This window comes from Ascaphus truei, chromosome 4 (genome assembly GCF_040206685.1).
Source record: "Ascaphus truei isolate aAscTru1 chromosome 4, aAscTru1.hap1, whole genome shotgun sequence".
Lineage (NCBI taxonomy): Eukaryota > Metazoa > Chordata > Amphibia > Anura > Ascaphidae > Ascaphus > Ascaphus truei.
Genome location: NC_134486.1, coordinates 29,891,202 through 29,911,293, shown reverse-complemented (window position 1 = coordinate 29,911,293; position 20,092 = coordinate 29,891,202). Strand labels below are relative to the sequence as shown.

Here is a 20,092-nt window from a genome sequence, read left to right as displayed (position 1 = left end):
TCCCCCCTCTCCCTACTCCCCCCCCCCTCTCCCTACTCCCCCCCCCCTCTCCCTTCACCCCCCTCCCCCTCCCCCCTCTCCCTACTCCCCCCCCCTCTCCCTTCTCCCCCCCCTCTCCCATCCCCCCCCCTCTCACCCTCTCCCCCCCCCTCTCCTCCCCCCCCCCTCTCCCTTCCCCCCCCTCTCCCTTCTCCCCCCCCTCTCCCTTCTCCCCCCCCCTCTCCTTCTCCCCCCCCTCTCCCTTCTCCCCCCTCTCCCATCTCCCCTCACTCTCTCTCTCTCCCCCTCTCTCTCTCTCCTCTCTCTCCTCCCCCTCTTTCTCTTCTCCCCCTCACTCTCTTCTCCTCCCCCCCTCTCTCTCTTCTCTCCCCCCTCTCTCTCTTCTCCTCCCCCCTCTCTCTCTTCTCCTCCCCCCTCTCTCTCTTCTCCTCCCCCCTCTCTCTCTTCTCCCCCCCCTCTCTCTCTTCTCCCCCCCTCTCTCTCTCTCTCCCCCCCTCTCTCTCTCTCCCCCCTCTCTCTCTTCTCTCCCCCTCTCTCTCTTCCCCCTCTCTCTCTCTTCTCCCCCCTCTCTCTCTCTCTCCTCCCCCTCTCCTCTCTCTTCTCCTCCCCCCTCTCTCCTCTTCTCCCCCCCTCTCCCTTCTCCCCCCCCCTCTCCCTTCTCCCCCCCCTCTCCCCCCCCCCCCTCTCCCCCCTCTCCCTTCTCCCCCCCCTCTCCCTTCTCCCCCCCCTCTCCCTTCTCCCCCCCCTCTCCTTCTTCCCCCCCTCTCCCTTCTCCCCCCCCTCTCCCTTCTCCCCCCCCCTCTCCCTTCTCCCCCCCTCTCCCTACCCCCCCCCCTCCCTACTCCCCCCCCCCTCTCCTTCTCCCCCCCCCTCTCCCTTCTCCCCCCCCTCTCCCTTTCTCCCCCCCTCTCCCTTCTCCCCCCTCTCCCTTCTCCCCTCTCTCTCTCTTCTCCCCTCTTCTCTCTCTCTTCTCCCCTCTCTTCTCCTCCCCCTCTTTCTCTTCTCCCCCTCTCTCTCTTCTCCTCCCCCCCTCTCTCTCTTCTCCTCCCCCCTCTCTCTCTTCTCCTCCCCCCTCTCTCTCTTCTCCTCCCCCCTCTCTCTCTTCTCCCCCCCTCTCTCTCTTCTCCCCCCCTCTCTCTCTTCTCCCCCCCTCTCTCTCTTCTCCCCCCCCTCTCTCTCTTCTCCCCCCCTCTCTCTCTTCTCCCCCCCTCTCTCTCTTCTCTCCCCCCTCTCTCTCTTCTCCTCCCCCCTCTCTCTCTTCTCCCCCCTCTCTCTCTTCTCCCCCCTCTCTCTCTTTCCCCCTCTCTCTCTTCTCCCCCCTCTCTCTCTTCTTCTCCCCCCTCTCTCTCTCTTCTCCCCCCTCTCTCTCTCTCTTCTCCTCCCCCTCTCTCTCTCTTCTCCTCCCCCCCTCTCTCTCTCTTCTCCTCTCCCCTCTCTCTCTCTTCTCCTCCCCCCTCTCTCTCTTCTCCCCCCTCTCTCTCTTCTCCTCCCCCCTCTCTCTCTTCTCCTCCCCCCTCTCTCTCTCTTCTCCTCCCCCTCTCTCTCTCTCCTCCCCCCTCTCTCTCTCTTCTCCTCCCCCCCTCTCTCTCTCCCTTCTCCTCCCCCCCTCTCTCTCTCCCTTCTCCTCCCCTCTCTCTCTCCCTTCTCCCCCCCTCTCCCTTCTCCCCCCCCTCTCCCTTCTCCCCCCCTCTCCCTTCTCCCCCTCTCCCTACTCCCCCCCCCTCTCCCTTCTCCCCCCCCCTCTCCCTTCTCCCCCCCCTCTCCCTTCTCCCCCCCTCTCCCTTCTCCCCTCTCTCTCTCTCTTCTCCCCTCTCTCTCTCTCTTCTCCCCTCTCTTCTCCTCCCCCTCTTTCTCTTCTCCCCTCTCTTCTCCTCCCCCTCTTTCTCTTCTCCCCCTCTCTCTCTTCTCCTCCCCCCCTCTCTCTTCTCCTCCCCCCTCTCTCTCTTCTCCTCCCCCCTCTCTCTCTTCTCCTCCCCCCTCTCTCTTCTCCCCCCCTCTCTCTCTTCTCCCCCCCCTCTCTCTCTTCTCCCCCCTCTCTCTCTTCTCCCCCCCTCTCTCTCTTCTCTCCCCCCTCTCTCTCTTCTCCCCCCCTCTCTCTCTTCTCCCCCCCTCTCTCTCTTCTCCCCCCCTCTCCCTACTCCCCCCCCCTCTCCCTTCTCCCCCCCTCTCCCTTCTCCCCCCTCTCCCTTCTCCCCCCCCTCTCCCTTCTCCCCCCCTCTCCCTTCTCCCCCCTCTCCCTTCTCCCCTCTCTCTCTCTCTTCTCCCCTCTCTCTCTCTCTTCTCCCCTCTCTCTCTCTCTTCTCCCCTCTCTCTCTCTCTTCTCCCCTCTCTTCTCCTCCCCCTCTTTCTCTTCTCCTCCCCCCCCTCTCTCTTCTCCTCCCCCCTCTCTCTCTTCTCCTCCCCCCTCTCTCTCTTCTCCTCCCCCCTCTCTCTCTTCTCCTCCCCCCTCTCTCTCTTCTCCTCCCCCCTCTCTCTCTTCTCCTCCCCCCTCTCTCTCTTCTCCTCCCCCCTCTCTCTCTTCTCCTCCCCCCTCTCTCTCTTCTCCTCCCCCCTCTCTCTCTTCTCCTCCCCCCTCTCTCTCTTCTCCCCCCCCTCTCTCTCTTCTCCCCCCCCTCTCTCTCTTCTCCCCCCCTCTCTCTCTCTTCTCCCCCCCTCTCTCTCTTCTCTCCCCCCTCTCTCTCTTCTCCCCCCCTCTCTCTCTTCTCCCCCCTCTCTCTCTCTTCTCCTCCCCCCTCTCTCTCTCTTCTCCTCCCCCCCTCTCTCTCTCTCTCTTCTCCTCCCCCCCTCTCTCTCTCTCTTCTCCTCCCCCCTCTCTCTCTCTCTCTTCTCCTCCCCCCTCTCTCTCTCTCTCTCTCTCTTCTCCTCCCTCTCTCTCTCTCTCTTCTCCTCCCTCTCTCTCTCTCTCTCTCTTCTCCTCCCCCCTCTCTCTCTCTTCTCCTCCCCCCTCTCTCTCTCTTCTCCTCCCCCCCTCTCTCTCTCTTCTCCCCCTCTCTCTCTTTACAGTAAAGCTGCTTCAGTTCCTCCCTTTTGCTAGCAATGAGGTAACCTTGTCTTTGTTAAATTAACTCAAGTAAAGTTAACTGAGGTAAACATTGTAATAAATTAATATTGATCAGCGACGACTCTGTTTGCAACAATTGTCATCAGCGTTAGTTATAAATAATAGAAATGATGTAAGGTATAATTCCATATACCATTAACGCAGCAATAGTGCCAGCAATAGCAGTCTCCCGCCATCTCCCCCTGCAACTACTCTCAATATGGCTGCGTTGCGTCAAATGGCGCTGCGTTGCCATGCCAACGGGAACGTCACGTGACGTAACAGCATCATGTGATGCTCGTTGCCATGACAATGAGACGCCACATGATGTCACGACGTCATGCGGTGCCACGTTGTCATGGCGACTTGACGCCGCGTGACGTTACCTAGCATCCCGTTGTCATGGCAACACAGTGTCATTTAAAAAAAAAAAATCTCCGGGTTGACCGTCAGTCGAAGGTGGCAACCCTGGGCAGGAGATGGGAGCGGGGATGTCCCTCCTGTCCCCGCTTCCCCCTGTCACCTCGGGACAGGCCGCGGGGCAGGAGATGGGAGCGGGGATGTCTCTCCTGTCCCCGCTTCCCCCTGTCACCTCGGGACAGGCCGCGGGGCAGGAGATGGGAGCGGGGATGTCTCTCCTGTCCCCGCTTCCCCCTGTCACCTCGGGACAGGCCGCGGGGCAGGAGATGGGAGCGGGGATGTCTCTCCTGTCCCCGCTTCCCCCTGTCACCGCGGGACAGGCCGCGGGGCAGGAGATGGGAGCGGGGATGTCTCTCCTGTCCCCGCTTCCCCCTGTCACCGCGGGACAGGCCGCGGGGCAGGAGATGGGAGCGGGGATGTCTCTCCTGTCCCCGCTTCCCCCTGTCACCGCGGGACAGGCCGCGGGGCAGGAGATGGGAGCGGGGATGTCTCTCCTGTCCCCGCTTCCCCCCTGTCACCTCGGGACAGGCCGCGGGGCAGGAGATGGGAGCGGGCATGTCCCTCCGCTCCCCGCTTCCCCCTGTCACCTCGGGACAGGCCGCGGGGCAGGAGATGGGAGTGGGGATGTCCCCTCAGGTCGCCGCTTACCTCAGAACCATGCTGCCTGCATGGAGGTTGTAGCGGGGGGTTTCTTCTCCCCACCGCTGTCCCCGGTGCTCCCGCTGCCTGCGCGGGAGGAGGGGGGGGAGCGGGTGGTGGTGCTGGTCGCGGCCCGTCTGTGTAGAGTGAGAGAGTGTGTGTGTATGTATATATGGGAGAGAAAGTGTGTGTGTGTATATGGGTGTGTGAGTGTGGGTAAGTGTCTGAGTGTGTGTAAGTGTGTGTGAGTGTGTGTGAGTGTCTGTGAGTGTGTAAGTGTGTGTGAGTGTGTGTAAGTGTGTGTAAGTGTGTGTGAGTGTGTGTGAGTGTCTGTGAGTGTGTAAGTGTGTGTGAGTGTGTGTGAGTGTGTGTGAGTGTGTGTGAGTGTCTGTGAGTGTCTGTGAGTGTCTGTGAGTGTCTGTGAGTGTCTAAGTGTGTGTGAGTGTGTGTGAGTGTCTGTGAGTGTGTAAGTGTGTGTGAGTGTGTGTGAGTGTGTGTCTGTGAGTGTCTATGTGTGTGTAAGTGTGTGTAAGTGTGTGTGAGTGTGTGTGAGTGTGTGTCTGTGAGTGTCTAAGTGTGTGTAAGTGTGTGTGAGTGTGTGTGAGTGTGTGTAAGTGTGTGTGTGTGTGTGTGTGTGTGTGAGTGTGTGTGAGTGTCTGTAAGTGTGCGTAAGTGTGCGTGAGTGTGCGTAAGTGTGTGTGAGTGTGCGTGAGTGTGTGTGAGTGTCTGTGAGTGTGTAAGTGTGTGTGAGTGTGTGTGAGTGTGTGTCTGTGAGTGTCTAAGTGTGTGTAAGTGTGTGTAAGTGTGTGTGAGTGTGTGTGAGTGTGTGTCTGTGAGTGTCTAAGTGTGTGTAAGTGTGTGTAAGTGTGTGTGAGTGTGTGTGAGTGTCTAAGTGTGTGTAAGTGTGTGTGTGTGTGTGTGAGTGTGTGTGAGTGTCTGTAAGTGTGCGTAAGTGTGCGTGAGTGTGCGTAAGTGTGTGTGAGTGTGCGTGAGTGTGGTCAGTGTGTGTGCAGTGTGTCAGTGTGAGCAATGAGCAGTGTGTGTGCAGTGTGCAGTGTGTGTGCAGTGTGGCAGTGAGCAATGAGCAGTGTGTGTGCAGTGAGTGTGTGCAGTGTGTCAGTGTGAGCAATGAGCAGTGTGTGTGCAGTGTGCAGTGTGTGTGCAGTGTGGCAGTGTGAGCAATGAGCAGTGTGTGTGCAGTGAGTGTGTGCAGTGTGCAAAAAAAAAATGTAAAAAAATTTTTTTTAAAAAAAATTTTTTTTTTTTTTTTTTTTTTTTTTTTAAAAAAAAACGGGAGCCACGGGAAAACCGCGTTATAACCGAATCGCGGTATAACGAGGCGCGTTATAACGGGGTTTAGCTGTATATATATATATATATATATATATATATTTATTTATTTGAACTGGTCTTGTATTTAAAAATCCAAGATAGAATAAAATGTGAGCGCTGTTATTGTATCACATAATCATGCCTCTATATCACCCTCCTTTAGTGCCCAGCCAGAGCAAAAGTACAGACATTGTCCTTAAAGGGGCAATTCCTCCCATGACCAAAGTCAACTCATTCCAATGACATGTTTAAGGGGCCTCACGTGGGAAATTGATGTCTTTCTTACCCAAATCTGGACACAAAGTATGTTTTATTTATATTTTAGCGTTGGACTTGGGAGGGTGTTGAGTCCGTCTGGCTGCTCCTTTTGTGTGATCAGTAAGTGCTTGTACAGTCAGAGTCCCCCCCCCCCCCCTCCTCACCTTCCCTTAACGTTATTGGTTCTCCGATAAGGGCATGTTGGACTGAGGGGGAAAGAAACCACTTGATTGACCAGCACTTCCCCATTCAGGGGCCCCAAAGAAATCCAGCTGCCCGGCTATGTGGCATTGCACCTTTACGCTAATTTCACCTGGAACCCAAAATATGCTCTCCTCTTCCCCCCCCCCACTGCTCCATCAGCCACCTGATTATATGGACTATGGGGGGTACTCAACTCCAGTCCAGATCTCCGCTTCAGCACAGGTGGCTCAGAGGCTGAGTCTTTGTGAAGCTGGGATATCCAGAAAACCTGCCCTGTAGGGGGGGCTTGAGGACTGGATTTGAGGACCCCTGGACTATGGAAGCAATTCTAAATAATCTGAAGAGGCCGACCGTGCCATTTGTGTCTGAAAATCCCCATAGACTTCGATGGGGATTTTTGTCCTTAAACAGATTAAACAGCCTCTCCACACAACGTAGAATAAGGTCTCTATATATATCCATGATAAAAGTAACTGGGCCTCTGGAAAATGAAGAAGCCAGTTAGTAGCTAATCAGGAGACATATAAAGGGCCCCGTTTCCCAAGTGGCACTACGCCATAGACATTCCCTCGCTGGACTTCATGCCCCATTATGTGCATTGGCCATAATGCGTTTTCCAGAGCTATACAAAGCTATTGGAATAACACGGCTTGTTATACATGGCCCATAACCTGACTGCATTACAAGTCTGCTGAAACAAAAGGGTGTTTATAATAGGTCACGGAGGAAACAGGAGAAATACATTGTCCTCCAGCTACCCCCCTTGTGTTTGTGATCACGGTGCTGACCAGGACCTTGCACGTGTGGAATGCCAGCAACTCAATGTCATTCACAAGGTCGGCTAATGGTCAAGTATTAAGCCTCCACTGCTGTCCCTTCTTCCTTACTAGAGCCCACATCTCCCTGACACTTCCTCTGCTGCTGGGGCTTCTGTGTAGTGTACATCAGCGTAATCTAATTTAAAGCTGCAGACCAAGCAATATCCAACATGTGTTTGTTTTTTTAATAAATCATTTCTGTACTATGAGAAAATACTTGGAGAATTTTTATTTTTAAAATCACTGAATGACATTTTTAATGTATTATAATGCAAGAAGCATTTTTGTTTCTATAGCAACCATTTACAAAATCACATCACCTTCCTCTTCTGAAACAGGCTCTGGCACACCCCTTTTTGAGCCCTGCCCTCTCTCTAGCAGTGCACCAATTGTATCTAGTGACTGCCTGGTCACATGATCTTCCCCACAGAACTTTGCATCTTTGGTCCTCTTCTGCTGCACTGACAGCCATTTAGTGAACCCCCGAGACGAATCTTCACTGATTGATCGGCAACTTAGCCAATTACTAATTATTGTGTGGATTGTATTGATGCACATATTAAAAGGGGGGGAAATGGCAGCTTCGAGTGCTGCTTTAATACCAGGGGGAGTCGGTGAAAGGGTTAAGTAGTGCTGAAACACAAGGACTGATAACAGCCTATACATTCTGACCCACTATCCTGTAAGAAGTTAACACAGCAGCTTAAAGGAGGATTGTTGTAAATTTATTATCTAAAACTTTACTATTCATTCTTCATCCAACTAGTCATAAAATATGAGCATCACTGACTGTTATTCACAGTACTTAGAGGGGAGATATATTAAGGCAACTTGCAGGTTAACGCTCCCGGTCCGACATGAGCTGCCAGAGACTAGAATCGCAGTTAATTGTGGGTCGGCTGAGTAAACCCGCAAAGGACCTTAGTGAATATTCCCATGGGTTCCGATTCATGATAAAAATTGGTATAATATCGTGTCAACAATGCACAGACTTCCACGCAATGAACGTAATGCAATGCATCAGCTGTGCGATATCTCCCTTATCACCACACTGAACAGGACACAGAGATAAAATAAAAGGAACGGGCCCTGTATCCAGCCTACATACACATCCGGATCTCTGCACGTTCACCAGGCTGCCAAGTGCAGCCCTTTCCATGAATCACCTGCGCAGACCGTGTTCGGATCGGGTGGCGAGAGGGGAGACTGCAGTCAATTCACAATATTAATCAATTGTAAGCTAGGAACGGCCTGTCAGTCCGTCACGAGAAGGCTATAAATCATGATAAAACATTAACAGCGGTCACTTGTACGGTCTGCTTTGCACTGACAAGACAACATGTATTTTTCTTGTTTATGTCAATCCCCAAATATCAGCTTATTTTCTCTGATGGGGGTGGGGGGATTTATTAGAAAGAAATATAAACATAAGGAGCTTAATATTTGTGTATTACTGCTGGGAAGTGCTGTGCATATGGATGTATAAAAAAAAAATATTTTACCAGGAAGTAATACATTGAGAGTTACCTCTCGTTTTCAAGTATGTCCTGGGCACAGAGTTAAGACAAATAATACATGGTTACAAGTACAGTTACATAATGAGCAGGGTATACATTATATACAAGACATTGCATGCACAGTTAAAGATAATATATATTATGGGCGTATGAAACAGTTACAGACCAGATTAAAATGTGAGACAGCCAACATGGATGGTGCTATACAAGATATACATACATAGTCTTTGTTAAACAAAAGCAAACATTTGGTTGTTTTGCTTTATTAGGGGAAACAATATTTCTTTTCGTCTGGGGTCACTGAATGGATTCGAAGTGCTTGGTAATCAAGTGTTTACTCAACCTCTAGCCCACCCAGTTCCCTGTGGAGCCAATCAAGGTGAGGGCAGAGATGGGAGTTTGCCTGTGCAAACTCTTGTTGAACATGCCGTAAAAAACACAGAGCCTGTAACCAGGGGAAATCAAACCAGGTTTACAAACAAACCTTGAAAAACGATTTAAAAGCACTTGTTAGGGTTGTAATAAAAAGGTGACAATTACCTAGATTTAAGACTGATGTAAGGTATTTGCCATTAGATATTATAATTTGCTGCTTTTATCAGAATAGAACGTGAAGGCTGCTGTTTACACAGGCATGCGCGTGTTTGTATATTGGTTATGTTTCCTACTAAGGCTTCAATAACGTGGAAATATAAAATACTTGGATATGTGTGCGCGCTGTACACAAGGCATTGCTGTCTTTCCACTCATGGGACAAGGGGAGATGTTGGTTTCCACAGCACCACTAATCCAGCCCCTGACACCTTCGCAGACAGTGCCTCTCTGATTCTTATAAGGATGCGTATTGAGTAATAGCACAAAGTGTACGAGGGAAAAAACTGCAGGCACAACTTGCTGCATTAGGTCTTATTTCTGACTTTACTTCAGTAAGTAAAAGCAAACAACCGAAAAGTACAAACCAGGAGGGGAAATGTTACATTTCATGAGAATAAAAGAAAGCAAGTAGGGGTGAAAACGACACACACACACACACACACACACACACACACACACACACACACACACACACACACACACACACACACACACACACACACACACACACACACACACACACACACACACACACACACACACACACACACACACACGTAATGACTAAAGGCATTACAAACTAATCTTAAACTCTTCATCAATTTGTTGCCAGAGCAGCAACGCATTGTGAAGAGCTAATCTGCAAGCAGCTCACTAAAAACAAAAAGGGGTTAAGTACTAGAGTCACGGGGAAGTCACAGGAAGCCTCTCCATGTTCCTCCAAGCTATCTAGATGTAAGCCTGTTTTCATACTCTGTTTAGCTTCCCTTCCTGCTGTGGATATTCCACACGAGACAGATCCTGGCCTCAGAGACAAACATCAGATTTGCAGAACAACGCATGCTTATGCAAACTGCTCCTCTCTGCTCCATAACTAGGCTAATCACATGTAAATCAGACTCGAAAACATATACAAAGAGACTTAAAGTTGTTCATTTTATGGGATGGTATCAATTACTCGGAACAATGGGGCGGCCACGACTAGTTCCTGCTGAAATATACAGTGGGTACAAATTACCCAGCGGTTTTTCAAAGCTACAGTATATACACACACATACTGTACGCTGTGTGTTAATTTGTTATTGTGAGCAATTCTATCTGGGACAAAAGTGAATTAATGGCAATGGCAGGTTTAATAGGCTGAATGTAAATTACTGGAGCCTTACAAAAATGAGACCAGTATTTTTAAATGCCCATTGTAACCAGATAATGCTTCTAAAGTTCATCATGTCCATCTCACCTGTCTTGCTGATATGACCTAGTATCAGCTCTTGTGTTTCCCTTTTGTGCTTTAGTTTTAATGATGCTGCAATTGTTAAGCAGGTAAACATTAAGGACAATGCATATGTGACCAGCATACGTGTCAGGGAGCCTGTAGTAAGAAAATACATTCATTTTTCATGCCACATAAAGAACACATTTTTACTTTGAGGTTTATTGAATCATGCCATAAAAGCCAATTAAAGTAGTCGTGTTTTTCAGCACACAGACTGTCCCTTTTAAGTTGCAATCTCATCCAAAATCATCCTGCAGCTAAACCCATATGAAAAGCATGATAGTACATAGGGGGGGAAGCCTTTAAATCGCTCAACAAATAATTGACACTTTATTAAAGATTGCCACTCTTGCAATTAAACTTTAACCATACCTGCCTCTTGCGTTCTGCTCAAGGATGTCTTTTGTATCTAAAGTGCCCTCCCATCTAAAACTGCTTAGATGTATAAATGTAACACCAGTTTAAAGGAAAGCATTTGCAGGGTAGCATTTGCATCTAAAATGTTGCATCTCCAAGTGACCATCTTTAAGTGAGAATATATAGTTAGACTATAGTTTGACTAGGGACTGCATCTTCTGCAAACTCTTACATTGCCCCCACTCTTGAAATCCTAGTTGGCAAAATCTGCGTCCCCTTTTCTAAGCCCGTCTTAATTGAAGGCATCTACCGCCCCCCTAAAGACACCCTACAGTCCCTTACTGATATCACCCAGATTAATGGCTCAATTTCCTCTCTGAATGAGAAGAGGGAGCTGCTAGTTCTTGGGGATTTCAACTACAATTGGCTTGACCCTAAAAACCACAAAATCCAGATACAATTCAAGTCACTTAACCTAACGCAACTCATTTCCCAACCCACACGGACAAACCTGAAATCTCACAACCATCCCTTGCTAGACTGGAGTCTCTCCTCAAATCCCAGCAGAATCCAATCCTCTGGCATCCTTCCTGATATTTTCAGTGATCATGCAATAGTGTACTGTGTAAGGAAAGTTAAACCGCCCCAATCTCGCCCTAAAGATCTCCTCACTAGAACATTTAGAAACTTTAACCCACAAATGTTTCTGGCTGACCTTACCAACTGCCCTTGGTACAGAACCGACAATTCCCGACCCTGATTCTGCGCTTGACTATTTCCAATCCGAGTTCTTAAAACTCTGTGATACCCATGCTCCAACTACGCATATTAAGAGTACGGGGGGCACCACCTTCCGTGTGTTACAACTGACCATATAGCGCTCTACCATTTCAGGGATACCTTGTGGAAAAGCTACAAAGTAACTGGCGCTATCAAGGATCTTAACTACAGATTCCATCGGAATATGTGCACAAGGCAAACAAGACACGCAAAAGCCCAATATTACTGACAATCTTCACCAGAATACATCAAACCAAGCTAACTTCTGGAAGGTTATCAACAATATATTCCAACCTTCCAGCCATCAACAACCAAGTAATATCACTAAGGAGGATACTACTCTGTCAAACCCCACTGACATTGCAAATGCATTCAATGATAATTTGGTAGCACACCCCACAAAGTATTAGCGAAACGCAACCCAAACCACAAACATGAATCTCATCCTGGGATTACCCCTATACCCCCGCCCACTCCCAACACTGCTCACAATTTTCAATTTGTCCCAGTATCTGAAGAGGACATTACACAAGCGCTCCTCAAATTGAAACTAAGCAGCCAATGTGGACTGAACTTACTGCAATCTAAGTTCCTAAGACTTGGTGCCAATTGCCAAACCAATTGCTTCCATAGTCAACCCTATTCTGTATGCAGGCCATATCCCTAAAACCTGGAAAACTACCAGAGTTATCCCAATCTTCAAAAGTAGGGACAAAAACACTGTCAGACTACAGGCCAATCTCTCTTCTCCCAATACTAGTCATGGAAAAATGTGTTCACGCCCAACTAAGCGATTACTGTACCAAATAAAATTTCCCTAGCCAATTCCAATCTGGCTTTCACCCCAAACACTCCAAGGTAACTACCCTCCTAAACGTTTGCAATGAGATCCAGTGTGGAATGGAACTAGGACAACTCAATGGTGCAATATTCCTATATTTTGCAAAGGCTTTTGATACTGTTGATCGTGTTATCTTGCATAACAAACTGCAGTGCTCTGGAATAGGGAAGCATGCTTTAAACTGGTTTCATTTCTACCTATCAGGTAGATCCCAACATGTGTCTGAGGCTCTAACTCCAACCCCTTGGATATCATCTGTGCTGTCCCGCAAGGCCCCTACTCTTCTCAGTGTTCATCAATGATCTTCCTACAGCTTCAATACACATGTATGCAGATGACAATCTTATATGCACACAGCCCTAGCCTCTCCGACCTTGAACACATACTTCAATCTGACTTTGAGACTTGAAAATTGGATTTCCCAAAACAAAAACTGTTTTTAAACACTGACAAGACTAACAATGGTATTTGGGACCAAGACTCAATTATGTAAGTTTTCAATGACTGAGCTCCAGATCAGAACCAACGCTAATACCACCCAAACTCCTGTTACGAGTTTTAAATACCTGGGCATATGGTTTGACTCCCACTTTTTAATCTGGTCTGTAACTGTTTCATACGCCCATAATATATATTTTCTTTAACTGTGCATGCAATGTCTTGTATATAATGTATACCCTGTTCATGTATGTAACTGTACTTGTAACCATGTATTATTTGTCTTAACTCTGTGCCCAGGACATACTTGAAAACGAGAGGTAACTCTCAATGTATTACTTCCTGGTAAAATATTTTATAAATAAATAAATACCCTGTTCACTTATGTAACTATGTACTTGTAACCATGTATTATTTGTTATCATAACTCTATGCCGGGGACACTTGAAAACAAGAGGTAACTCAATTTATAAACATTCTTGTAAAACATTTTATAAATAAAATAAATAATAAGTAAAACCTCTCTCACACACCCCTCTGTAATGCCCTCCCCTCAATATCTGGCTGGCATCTGCTCTACCCACCTACGACCTCCATGCTGCCAAAGACAGAGGTCATTACACTCTGCTCATATTACTCGACCTCTCTGCAGCATTTGACACCGTGGACCACCCTCTTCTCCTTCACATTCTCCATACTCTTGGTATTCGGAACAAAGCTCTATCCTGGATCTCATCCTACCTCTCCCATCATACTTTCAGTGTCTCTTCTGCTAACACCTCCTCCTCCTCTATTGATCTCTCTGTGGGGGTACCCCAGGGCTCTGTCCTGGGACCTCTTCTCTTTTCTCTGTACACACTCTCTCTAGGTGACCTAATAACATCTTTTGGGTTTAATTATCACCTCTATGCCGACGACACACAAATATACTTTTCAACACCTTACTTTACACCTGCTGTACAAACCAAAGTTTCTGAATGTCTCTCTGCTATATCATCCTGGATGGCCCTCCGACGCCTTAAACTCAACATGGCTAAAACAGAGCTCCTCATACTTCCTCCCAAACCTGGCCCTACTACCTCCTTCCACATTCCACATTACTGTTGGAACTATAATCATTCACCCAGTAGCCCAAGCACGCTGCCTAGGGGTCACACTCGACTCCTCTCTCACATTCGCCCCTCACATTCAAAACATTTCTAAAACTTGTCGCTTTTTCCTCCGCAATATAACAAAGATACGCCCTTTCATCTGTTGCTCGACTGCTAAAACTCTGACTCAGGCCCTCATTCTCTCCCGTCTTGATTACTGTAACCTCCTGCTGTCCGGCCTTCCTGACTCTCACCTGTCTCCCCTACAATCTATCCTAAATGCTGCTGCCAGAATCACTCTATTCTTTCCTAGATCTGTCTCGGCATCTCCCCTCATGAAATCCCTCTCCTGGCTTCCGATCAAATCCCGCATCTCACACTCCATTCTTCTCCTCACTTTTAAAGCTTTACACTCTTCTGCCCCTCCTTACATCTCAGCCCTAATTTCTCATTATGCACCATCCAGACTCTTGCGTTCTTCTTTCTACCCCCTTTGTATCTAAAGCCCTCTCACGCCTTAAACCTTTTTCACTGACTGCCCCACACCTCTGGAATGCCCTTCCCCTCAGTACCCGACTTGCACCCTCTCTATCCACCTTAAGACACACTTGCTTAAAGAAGCATATGAATAGCACTGTGGATATTCTGAACACATGATACATAAAGCTTGGCCCCCTGCAGACGCACTTACCAGAACTCCCTCCTACTGTCTCTGTACGTTCTACCTACCTACCAATTAGACTGTAAGCTCCTCGGGGCAGGGACTCCTCTTCCTTAATGTTACTTTTATGTCGAAAGCACTTATTCCCATGATCTGTTATTTATATTATCTGTTATTTATTTGATTACCACATGTATTACTGCTGTGAAGCGCTATGTACATTAATGGCGCTATATAAATAAAGACATACAATCTTATTTTACTTTCTAAAAACACACCTCTTTAACGAAGCAAATGGGTAGCTCCATTGGCTGATACTATACATCTCGGAGGCACTGACCTTGGCCCCTTGCAGACGCACTTACCAGTACATCCTCCTACTGTCTCTGCGAGTTCTCCCCACTTACCGCCTAGATTGAAAGCTCTTCGGGGTAGGGACGCCCTTTCGTGTTTTTACTCATGCCTGAAGCACTTATTCCCACTATATTCTATATCACGTTGTGTGTATTACTGCTGGGAAGCGCTATGTACCTGGATGGCTCTAAATAGATAAAGATATGCCTACGGGTTCAGGGGCACCAGGACCCCCTGACTATTGGTTACGTCATGGCCTTTGACAGCTTTTTTTTTCTAGGGGTTCTGTACTTCCATGAAGAAAAGCAGTGACATCCCCGTGATGTCCCGGAGGGACTTTGGGACCCTGGTGCCGCGGTCCTTATGGCACCTTAAGGGTTGAGGCCGCTGCTTCCTCTCCGAATCACTGCGTGTCTGCCAAATTAGGGCAGGGACATCGGTTTCATATCGCAATCTGTGCCTTGATTTTTTTTTATGGAAAGTTCTTCCCAGCTGTTGTGCCTGAACTATCGAGACTGAAAAGGTCTCTGAGGGTCCTGAACAGCTCACCTACACGTATGCAAAAACGTGTGCATCACAGCCCAATAACATGTATTTATGCCATGTGTACATTGAGGCTCCCCCTAGTGGCAAAAAGTTATATCTGCCAATCAGCACTGTCAGCCACCAAAGTCACAGTGCAATTTCACCACATGTATGCATGTATGTCTTTATGTATATAGCGCCATTAATGTACATAGCGCTTCACAGTAGTAATACACGTGACAATCATATAAATAACAAATAACTACAAATAACACATCATGGGAATAAGTGCATCAGACATAAAAGTAACATTGTGGAAGAGAAGTCCCTGCTTACAATCTAAACCACATATTTATTTATTTTAAGTTGCTGCATTTTATTCACACACACGGAGCTCTAATTCTTTAACGAATTGCGTGTCCAAGGGGCCTGCAAGGCAATGCTTTGCAGCCCCATCTGGCACGCGAGCGGTTTATTCTGCTCTCATCTGGAAATGTAAAAACTCTTAGTAAATTTTAGCAAAGTACACTGGAGGGACAATCAAACGGAAGAATCAGGCATAACCCTTCCTACCACTTTAATGGCGGTTTTAGAATGTAACAACTCTCAAATTTAGGCCAGAGAAGAGGACTCCCAACACTACAAGATCAAGAGACACAGAAAACACTATATAAACGGCACTCAGGAAGAGTTGTGTTAGAAATAAAATAAGCAGTGCTCACAATATTCACAACGGTGGCCGTGTAAAGTGGTACCAAGTTGTGTGTGAGATGCACAAGAAATAATGGTGAATAGAATAAGCTCCTTTTTGGGTTCCCCTACATTTGACTAAAAAGTAAATGTATAAATACTACAAAAAGACAAAAAGAAAGGGAAATGTAGCACTGGGTACAGGAGTTTTCACGGTGATCGCTCTGTGCATCTCTTCCTGCTTCTCTCCTCTCTGATGAGGTGGACATACAGTAGGCGTGAAGCGAGGAATGAGGAAGCAATGACAAGGTGTGTGTGTGTGTGTGTGTGTGTGTCACTGAACTGACCCATAGAGTAGATGAATATTAATTGCAATGTATAGAAGCTATCTTATGGCCACAGCTGCCACCACAAATACATTGAATGGCTTATTAAGCTGCAAACAGCTACACCCGATATCAATAGAAAGAAGGTTTTTGAGAGAGGCAGCAGATGGGGGAAATAATACTCCTAACCATCTGTTTTTAGATCTAGAGCAGGACTTCAGTCCTCAATGGCCACCAACAGGTCAGGTTCACGACACGCCTGCTTCACCACAGGTGCCTCAATCAGTGGCTTAGATATCCTGAAAAGCTGACCTGGTGCTGGCCTTTGAGGACTGGGAGAAGCCACCCCTGTTGTAGACACACACACACCATTAGTAGTTATAATGTCTCCTCTGGATTTTATGTTAATATAATGGAATCCAGATCTCCAATAACAAATCAAGCAAGCATGACCCATACAGTACCTTCCTATGGACACATCTACAGGAGGGACACAGGAAGCACATACATCCTTTACGTGCAAGGAGAATATAGATGGCGTCTGACACCAGATAGAATAGATTGTCATTATCCTGGGGTTATTCACATCACTGGGAGTTATCCCTCGTGCATGTACTGTATGTGGTCTCTGCATACAACAATGTACTTAAGTTCTTTGCTGCTAGGGAGGCCTGCAATTTATGTCATGTATGTAATGTGAAGAGTTAACTGTCAACCCTCGGGTTCTTCATCTTCAGTCTCATTTATGATCTTGTCAATTAAGGGGTTTTACATCATGTCAATTTCCAATCAAAATCATCACCATTTTAGGACCCACATATGGGATGAAAGTTGTGCTGCTGTTTAAGGGGCCCCATGTACACCCCTTCCCCTGTGGTCTACATCCCCGATATGAATGGGGGCAGGGACACGTACATCCCCAATGTGGCGGGGGATGGGACCCATACATATCCCAGATATGGGGAGGGACATGTACATCTTGGTATGAGGGAGGGAGGGGGGGATGTACATCTTGGTATGAGGGAGGGAGGGGGGGATGTACATCATTGGTATGAGGGAGGGGGGATGTACATCATTGGTATGATGGAGGGAGGGGGGGCTGTACATCATTGGTATGAGGGAGGCGGGATGTACATCATTGGTATGAGGGAGGGAGGGGGGGATGTACATCATTGGTATGAGGGAGGGAGGGGGGGCTGTACATCATTGGTATGAGGGAGGGAGGGGGGGCTGTACATCATTGGTATGAGGGAGGGGGGATGTACATCATTGGTATGAGGGAGGGAGGGGGGGCTGTACATCATTGGTATGAGGGAGGGAGGGGGGGCTGTACATCATTGGTATGAGGGAGGGAGGGGGGCTGTACATCATTGGTATGAGGGAGGGAGGGGGGGCTGTACATCGTTGGTATGAGGGAGGGAGGGGGGCTGTACATCATTGGTATGAGGGGGGAGGGGGGCTGTACATCATTGGTATGATGGAGGGAGGGGGGGCTGTACATCATTGGTATGAGGGGGGAGGGGGGGCTGTACATCATTGGTATGAGGGGGGAGGGGGGCTGTACATCATTGGTATGATTTTGTACATCATTGGTATGAGGGGGGGGGGGGGCTGTACATGATTGGTATGAGGGGGGGGAGCGGGGGCTGTACATCATTGGTATGAGGGGGGAGGGGGGGCTGTACATCATTGGTATGAGATGGTGGGGTGGAGGGGGAAAGAGACCTGTACATCCCGGCTAGGAGATGTGGGGGAGAGACATGTACATCCCGCTAGGAGATGGGGGGAGAGACATGTACATCCCGGCTAGGAGATGGGGGGGAGAGACATGTACATCCCGGCTAGGAGATGGGGGGGAGAGACATGTACATCCCGGCTAGGAGATGGGGGGGAGAGACATGTACATCCCGGCTAGGAGATGGGGGGAGAGACATGTACATCCCAGCTAGGAGATGGGGGGAGAGACATGTACATCACGGCTAGGAGATGGTGGGGGGGGAGAGACATGTACATCCCGGCTAGGAGATGGGGGGGGAGAGACATGTACATCCCGGCTAGGAGATGGGGGGGAGAGACATGTACATCCCGGCTAGGAGATGGGGGGGGGGGAGAGACATGTACATCACGGATATGGGATGATGGGGGGGGGACATGTACATCACGGATATAAGATGGGGGGGGGGAAGACATGTACATCACGGATATAAGATGGGGGAGGGAGACATGTACATCACGGATATGGGAGGATGGGGAGAGACATGTACATCACGGATATGGGATGATGGGGGGGGAACATGTACATCACGGATATGGGATGATGGGGGGGACATGTACATCACGGATATGGGATGATGGGGGGGGGACATGTACATCACGGATATGAGATGGGGAGAGACATGTACATCACGGATATGGGATGATGGGGGGGGCATGTACATCACGGATATGGGATGATGGGGGGGTACATGTACATCACGGATATGGGATGATGGGGGGGACATGTACATCACGGATATGGGATGATGGGGGGGACATGTACATCACGGATATGAGATGGGGAGAGACATGTACATCACGGATATGGGATGATGGGGGGGACATGTACATCACGGATATGAGATGGGGGGGACATGTACATCACGGATATGGGATGATGGGGGGGACATGTACATCACGGATATGGGATGATGGGGGGGGCATTTACATCACGGATATGGGATGATGGGGGGGGCATTTACATCACGAATATGGGATGATGGGGGGGTACATGTACATCACGAATATGGGATGATGGGGGGGTACATGTACATCACGGATGGGGGACACGGTTACCTTTGAAGAACTTGAGTGCGAGCATGTAAAGCTCCTCCAGGCTGAACCCCCAGCGCTGCTCCATGCTCAGGGCCTGCTCTCCCCCGGCCTGCCCGCTCCCCTCATCCTCCTGGCCCAAGTCCCCCGCAACGCCCCGCGCCTGCTCCTCCGAGTCCGGGCTGAGGGTCATCCCGTCTATGGACACCTCCAGCCGCTCTGCGCTGCTCACCGCCACCGCCGCCATCCTCCTGTCACTGTGACTGCTGCGCGCCGGCCACGTCCCGACTTCCGGCTCCCCTGCGTCACTGACTCGGGGGGCGCGCACGTCACCACCGGGAGGGAGCGAGCACGGGGCGGGAGAGCGCGTGCGAGCGTGAGCGTGCGCGTGCAAGCGTGCGCAGACAGTCAGACAGTCAGACAGTCAGACAGTCAGACAGTCAGACAGTCAGACAGTCAGACAGTCAGACAGTCAGACAGTGATAGTCACACAGACAGTGATAGTCACACAGACAGTCAGTGGAATTGTAGGTTGTTCGTTTTTAGATTATAGGGACGGTCCCCACATAATTAATGATTTTTTTTTGGTATCCTTGACTTAATTCTTTAACTCCAGCATCATGTCTATTTTTAAAACAACATGTATGTTGGGGGCCTAGGGTGATTTAATCTAACTCATTACGTTAAGGTGACTTAAGGACCGTAACCAGAACTTGAAGTAACCGTTCTCTGTTCTGTGAAATTCAAAACAACGGTATTGCTGTAGTTTTGTGTAAGGTGAACAACATAAAGCAGATACACAGGAAAATATAAATTGATACAGTGTTAAAATCCAGTGACTTTTCTTTCAAATGTTCAGGACCCTGATTATCAGGGACTTGCGGTTTTGCTAAATGGTTACCCCTTGAGTGATAGAGGGGTCGGTGAAGTGTGTTGAATCGTTAAGTTGCTGGCCCCTCACAGTTATTTGTGCCGTGGAAAAATATATATTTATATATATGTAGCGCACTTTCCCCCACCCCCTGGGAGATGTGGCTATGATATATGTGTGGTGCTATACCTGTGGCGTACAGGAGAGCTGAGTCTCCGCTACTGGGAACCTGGGTATACCTACCTGAGTGAT

General features: G+C 48.8%; 1 protein-coding gene across 1 annotated transcript in view; it reads right to left on the bottom strand.

Moving 5' to 3' along the window:
- The window catches only part of ACBD3 (acyl-CoA binding domain containing 3), a 42,153-nt gene extending 22,865 nt beyond the window's left edge, over positions 1 to 19,288 (bottom strand). Inside the window, exon 1 of the mRNA XM_075595488.1 lies at positions 18,994 to 19,288. Within this exon, the coding sequence (XP_075451603.1) occupies positions 18,994 to 19,216 (223 nt within the window). The 5' untranslated portion in view covers positions 19,217 to 19,288. The remainder of the gene's footprint in view (positions 1 to 18,993) is intronic.
- Positions 19,289 to 20,092: the final 804 nt, after the last annotated feature.